This window comes from Mirounga leonina, unplaced genomic scaffold (genome assembly GCF_011800145.1).
Source record: "Mirounga leonina isolate KUSES-001 unplaced genomic scaffold, KU_Mleo_1.0 Mir_129, whole genome shotgun sequence".
NCBI classification, from domain to species: domain Eukaryota; kingdom Metazoa; phylum Chordata; class Mammalia; order Carnivora; family Phocidae; genus Mirounga; species Mirounga leonina.
Window position 1 is genome coordinate 19,496,486 of NW_023270323.1, and position 6,047 is coordinate 19,502,532.

Genomic DNA, 6,047 nt, shown 5'->3' on the forward strand with positions numbered 1-6,047 from the left:
GAAGTGAATTCCATCATTTCTTTCTTAACTCAAGCCACATGTTCAGATTTGAGGTTTAAATTCTTATTCCCTTATTTTCTAGGAAAATTTAGCACTAAGCAATAGATATACTATTAAAAGAAACCTATGTGATTTATTACTAAGTAACTACCCTCAAAGAAACTTTCCTCTGTGATGAATGAGAATGCAAAGCCCAAGTATATAGGGTACCATATTTTTCAAAAAGCCCAACTTGGCTCCATAAGCTGCTCAGGGTTATTTTACATATATTTTCATGCTTGCTTATATGGAGAAGTTCTTTTTCTCAGAAAGGTTCATCCAAATACAGAACTAAAACCCAGAGCAGGTTCGGGGGAATACAGGTGTCCTTAGTGGGGATATTGGCATCACTTGATCTTTCTCTTAAGCACTGGAGCTGGTCGAGTTGAAGTAGCATTTTTTCTATAATAAAAACAAAAACAAGGGAGTCGTGTTTAGAGACTTACTAGAAACTGGCTTTCTGTTAAAGATGTCAAACAAGGAATATTGTACATACTGGCTTCCAATTTAGTTTATTGAGCTACTGAAATCAGTCACCCTCACTCATTTGAAAAGTAATAATAGTGAAGAATAGGTATTTGTCTTAGGAATATCTCATAAATTTAAAATGGTCTCCATTTTGATTTCCCAATAAAGAGAAACCCTTCAGTACAAGTTGGAATCTGGAAACCCTTTGTATGCCTGACTTACCTCTGTAATATTTTTATTAATCTTTGTGTCCATTTCAAGTTAGGGTTCAAGCATAGGACTGACTTATTCTTTTTCCAAATTCTGGGGGAAAGGAAACAAAAATAAAAATAAAGCAGTGTTACATTTTAGTCAATCCTGCACTTAAGAAGAGTTGGGTATAAAAGTATTCCTGGATGAAGTGAAATTGGAGGTGGGCAGTGTAGGATCTGAAGTAGGTGATTTGTAGTGTGAGGTCTGAGGAATGAGGAAAGCATTTGCAGAATGGTCATGTGTGAGCCAGTGGAGCTGAAGATGAAGTTTATAGAATCTCAAGTGTCAAGGGTTAATGCTTTGCTGACAGTCTTTACATGAGTTGGAGGTGGGCCAAATAGCTGACCCCAAGATTGGCTCACTTCGAAATCTGTATCACAATATCTTTAAAATGTATTTGTCCATTGAGCTTGGGAGAACAAAATAAACTCTAGAGAACACTCTCTTGAGAAAATTTTATTTGAAAAAAAATTCAATGAAATTTAATGTGGGAGAGTGACATCTGCATTTTGTTGAACCTCTAGTGAGGTTTTCACTGCTTTAAGAGATTCAACAACAACAAAAGCAGCAATAATAATTACTAGCTAATATTGATCAAGCACTTACAATGTGTCAATCACTATGCTCAGCAGGTAGCATGAATTATCTTAATCTCACACAAATCCTGTGCTAGAGAACTATTATTTCCTTACATTCAGATGAGGAACTTGAGGCTTAGAGAGTTTAAAAAGCTTGTCTAGGACTGCACAACAAATGCAGTGATAGAGCAGCATCCAAATGAAGGTTATCTGCCTCTAGATAGCCACCACTCTACATGCGCAGGATCTGAATGGTTATCAAGTGCTGCACACAGTGTCAAATATTTTACATGCAGTGGAAGACGTGAGGTTCCCTGGGACACTCAACTCTCTATTGGGGTGGACTTTGAACAAAGCAATTTCTTCACATTTACCTTAGTTATGAAATAGCAGATAGCAAGGATCCATCCATCTAGCTTTGAAACTACCCTTGTAAATGAACCTTAAAGAGGTATGAGGTCATAGCACTGTTGGGTTCTTGGGCAGAACCTTCCAATTTGGTTTCTGAGTTCAGGATGGAAAATAGATTTCTGACCATTTGGACTCATAGGATTTTTATCCCGATTGCTATGAGTTTCTCATAATTTCCAGCTTTTGTTTCTATATCTGATTAAAATTCAGAAACAGAAATTTGGGGAGAAGATATAAAATCCAATTCTTGTCACTTCGAAATGATTGAAGTTAACAAAGAGAAAATTAGGGTGCATTACTTCCTCAGGTTGAGAGGTGAGAGATGACGCATGGTAGAGGGAATGTAATTTAAAAAGAGAGACAGAGAAAGTCTCAGTTTTTTAAACAGCCAGAGGAACTGCTCCCAAATAGGTCATGGTTAGACTTGACATCTCTGAGTTTTTTTTTTTTAATTTAAATTAAATTAGCCAACATATAGTACATCATTAGTTTCAGATGTAGCGTTCAACAATTCATCAGTTGTGTATACCACCGAGTGCTCACTGACATCTCTGAGTTTGAGGACAATAACTGTGGTTTAGTTAGAACCTTCATTGGTAAAGACATTAGGGAAAGTACAATGCCTTTTTAATGAAAAATTTTCATACATATTTTTAATATCCCATATTTCTTTTTTACAAGTTGAATCCAACTAGTGCGAGAGAGACCCAAAGCACATAGCAAAATGGGACAAACAAAAAGTAGCTGCTTACAAACATATCAAAAGTCTAAAGAAGTCCAAGGGAAGGGCTGCTAATGAAAATGAAGTCAGGGATGCCCTGAGAAAGATGCTATACCTAATACTTCAAGGTATTGTGGGTGCTTGGTTCATAAAGATAGATCAAAGAAGGAGAAATAAAAGTTCCAAGTAGTGATACACAAAAGATCTGTAGGCTGTATTTAAAATATTAAGTGTAACAATGCAACATAGGTTGTACCTCTATTCTATGCCAGGTAAGGGGTAAAGCACTGGGAGTAGAGAAACAAATAAATCTGATCCTTCTCTGGAGAGAACTTATTTTCTGGTGGGAGTGAAAGAGAGAGAGAGAGAGAGAGAAAGAGAGAACACCACAAACCTGATTGTTTCAACACAGTGATGCTATCATAATCACAGCTAACATTCACTGAACATTTATTACATTTATTACTGTGCCAGGTACTATACAAGGAGCTTTATATGCAATGTGTAAATTCTCATTTGATGTGCCATGGAAAATGCTATGATAGAAGTATGAACAGATTTCTCTGAAAGCACTGAAAAGGAAGGGTCACAGAAACATTTCAGTAAAAGAAAATACCTATTGAATTTCTTGTAGCCACTATTGTGCCCTTAGCCTAACTCTTCAAAGTTGATCTTAAGGCTAAAGGACAGTTCCATAACATAGATGTTCAGACCAAGGACTGTTGTGAATACTTATTTTCTTGCTCTTTAACTTCTGGGGAGCAAAGTGTCTGTTTCTGCTGACAATTTGAATTTGGTGGAGGAGAGAAGAGGCTTGGTGGGGGAACACCTGGGTGGAGTCCTGGTTCTGTACCTTTCTAGTGGTATGCCTCAGGGCAGTTAGTTAACCTCCCTAAACCTCAGTTTCTGCATCTGTAGAGGAGTGATAACATTAGACATAACTTAATAGGGCTGTTAAAGATGAGTGAATGTGCATAAAGCACTTAGCTCAGGGCAGAGGCAAAATAGGTACTTAACAGATATTACTGAGTCTCATTATTAGCTTGAGAATTGTTAGCAACTCTCAAAGGAAATCACTGAGATTCTTGAATAAGAATGCTATGTTGTATACCTGAAATGAATGCAACATTGTATGTCAACAATACTAAAAAAATACTATATGGCAACATTTGATCTGATTTTCATGGGGAGAAAAGAATCACATAAATTTTTCTTCTGCAACTTACATGACTTCTTTGTTTGGGCACCCATTCCCAGGAGGGAGGATCTGAAGCTTGTCAATGTGGTGGATCGGGATAATGCCTGAGGTCTCTTGGATGCATTTACACTTTAAGTTTGTATTGTAGGCCTCCAGAACACCTGTAAACACAATCAGTTATTTTAATCGCCTGGCATATAATGCATAACTTTAATTACTAATCTTTCATACAGTGCATTTGAAGATTTAAAAATTTCAAGTCGGCACTTTCACCCAGATGCTTTTAGTTTATGTATTTCTGCTTGTCTTGGCTTATTTTCAAACATTTTCTACCAAAACCTTAAAAATAAAATCAGCTTTCTAAAAACACACCTATTGAAATTTGTGATAGTGTTATATTGGTGCTCAGGTAATTGTCTATATAATAAAATTTGAGAACCTCCACTCTGGGGACTTGAAACTCAGTTATAATTAATACAGCATAAAGTCAACTGATCTTCCCTCCAAATACATAAAAACCAAAGATATGAATTCCTTACAGTGTCCCCAGAGCAATAATAAGCTGTAACAGGATTGTTCTTATCATGCCCAAACCACCCCCCCCTTTGTCTCTCCAAGGAAATACCACGGAAGATATTTTTTGTTTTTTGTAATATGTTGGTCCTCCATATCAGTTGCAAATCGTTACCAACCAAAGTCCAATAATAAAAATTCAAGATTATTTTTATTCAACAACACTGGTGATTAGCACCAAATACTTTTATAAGTTATCTATCTCATGTATTTTAATGAATTCTATCCTCTTTAAACCCAGTGCCTACCACCATGCTTGACATGTATTTGAAATAAAAGGGACCTGGCTCTCAAGGCATTTACAATTTGGTGGAGGAAACCAATGGACAAAGACTAAAAATGTCACAGAATGTTCTATTTCTTTTTTTTTTAAAGATTTTATTTATTTATTTGAGAGAGAGAATGAGAGACAGAGAGCACGAGAGGGAAGAGGGTCAGAGGGAGAAGCAGACCCCCCGCTGAGCAGGGAGCCCAATGTGGGACTCGATCCCGGGACTCCAGGATCATAACCTGAGCCGAAGGCAGTCGCTTAACCAACTGAGCCACCCAGGTGCCCCAGAATGTTCTATTTCACACCCAAGATCCAAACTGCATGATGAGAACAGAGGACCTTGCCAGGGCAATGGGAAAGCTTTACAGAGGAAGAGAGAGATGAAGGTCTTGAAGAATAAAAATAGCATGTGAAGCAAAATAACAATTGAAAAACAATTGCTTGCAACTTTAAGAACAAAAATTCGTCTTTTACACCTGAGCAGATGCCTGAGCAGAGTATATCATTCTGCACATGCTTCGGATTTCTTCAGCTGTATAAAAACTTACAGCTTCAACTAGATATTTGTCTATTTACACAAACATAGTCACCCCATTTGGACTTGGAAGTCTGCTTCTTTGTAGAAAGCATGTACTTAAGTACCCGTGTTGTGCTTACAATGGCTCATGTCAGAGCTAGCCGTATAGAATTACACAAAACATTCCCTTCAGGAGACCAACCTGTTGAGGTCAATTATCTTTAAACCCTATAAAGAATTTAGTCAGGAGGGGTAGCGTTGAAAGGCAGAGCAAAGAAGATATACACGGGAAGAATTAGTTATAGCAGAGCTGAATCCAAAAAAGACCAGGAATAGACAAACCAAGTATAAGTCACACGGATGCTGGACTTCAGTATCTCCATCTATGGATAAGAATCTTAACAACAACCATGCTTCTAGCCTCTAAATCTCTAAGCACATTACTTTTAGAAATCTAGAAGCAATTGAGTAGTCTCCCCGCCACCAGTCATATTGCTCCCCATTTTCTATTAAAAAGAAAGAAAGAAATGGCTGAAGACTATTTCTGCACAAAGCACAATGATAAGCTACATGAAAGTCCTCACCATGGACTGGAGGGAGGCTGCAGACCAGCAGCATGAGCAGCAGAGATCCCAGGGTGAACCTCATTCTGCCTCAAGGTGGAGTTCAGACTTCAGCTCTGGGTCTAAACTGTGGTCTCTGAGCACACAGACTCGTATTTATTTAGGCCAGTGAGGGCCCTCCCACTGTCTTTGTCTCCAATAGGTTAGCTGTGTCATCATTTTTAAAAGTCCCCAAATACTGCTGAGCTTGCTTTTTTTTGAACTCCTCTTGCAAATTTTATGAATTGGCTCCAGAGTACTATAAGTATAATGAAATAGTTCTTGAAAATGTAGACTCTAAATGGTAGGGATGCTGCAGAAATTTGGGGGTGGAGAGAGAGGGAAAAGACATCAGACTGGCGGTTCCACAGCACTCTCTTTAGGATTACTCTCTGGGATCGTGGCTTTGATTGCTTC

At 37.9% G+C, this 6,047-nt stretch overlaps 1 protein-coding gene across 1 annotated transcript; it reads right to left on the reverse strand.

The window, feature by feature from the left end:
• Window positions 1-386: 386 nt before the first annotated feature.
• CXCL13 (C-X-C motif chemokine ligand 13) lies at window positions 387-5,798 on the reverse strand. The gene is made up of 4 exons (XM_035005560.1): window positions 5,613-5,798; window positions 3,696-3,828; window positions 730-810; window positions 387-441 (listed from the first exon to the last, which is right to left on the reverse strand). Exons 1-4 carry the CDS (start codon window positions 5,674-5,676, stop codon window positions 387-389), a joined length of 333 nt encoding a protein of 110 aa, XP_034861451.1. The 5' UTR covers window positions 5,677-5,798.
• Between the last annotated feature and the right edge of the window lie 249 nt (window positions 5,799-6,047).

Excerpts from the sequence above, each read along its gene's own strand:
- CXCL13 (XM_035005560.1), bottom strand. The coding sequence starts at position 5,676 with ATGAGGTTCACCCTGGGATCTCTGCTGCTCATGCTGCTGGTCTGCAGC. Across the intron at positions 3,829-5,612 it reads CAGCCTCCCTCCAGTCCATG|GTGTTCTGGAGGCCTACAAT; the intron begins GTGAGGACTTTC and ends TTGTGTTTACAG. Across the intron at positions 442-729 it reads TTAATAAAAATATTACAGAG|AAAAAATGCTACTTCAACTC; the intron begins GTAAGTCAGGCA and ends TTTTTATTATAG.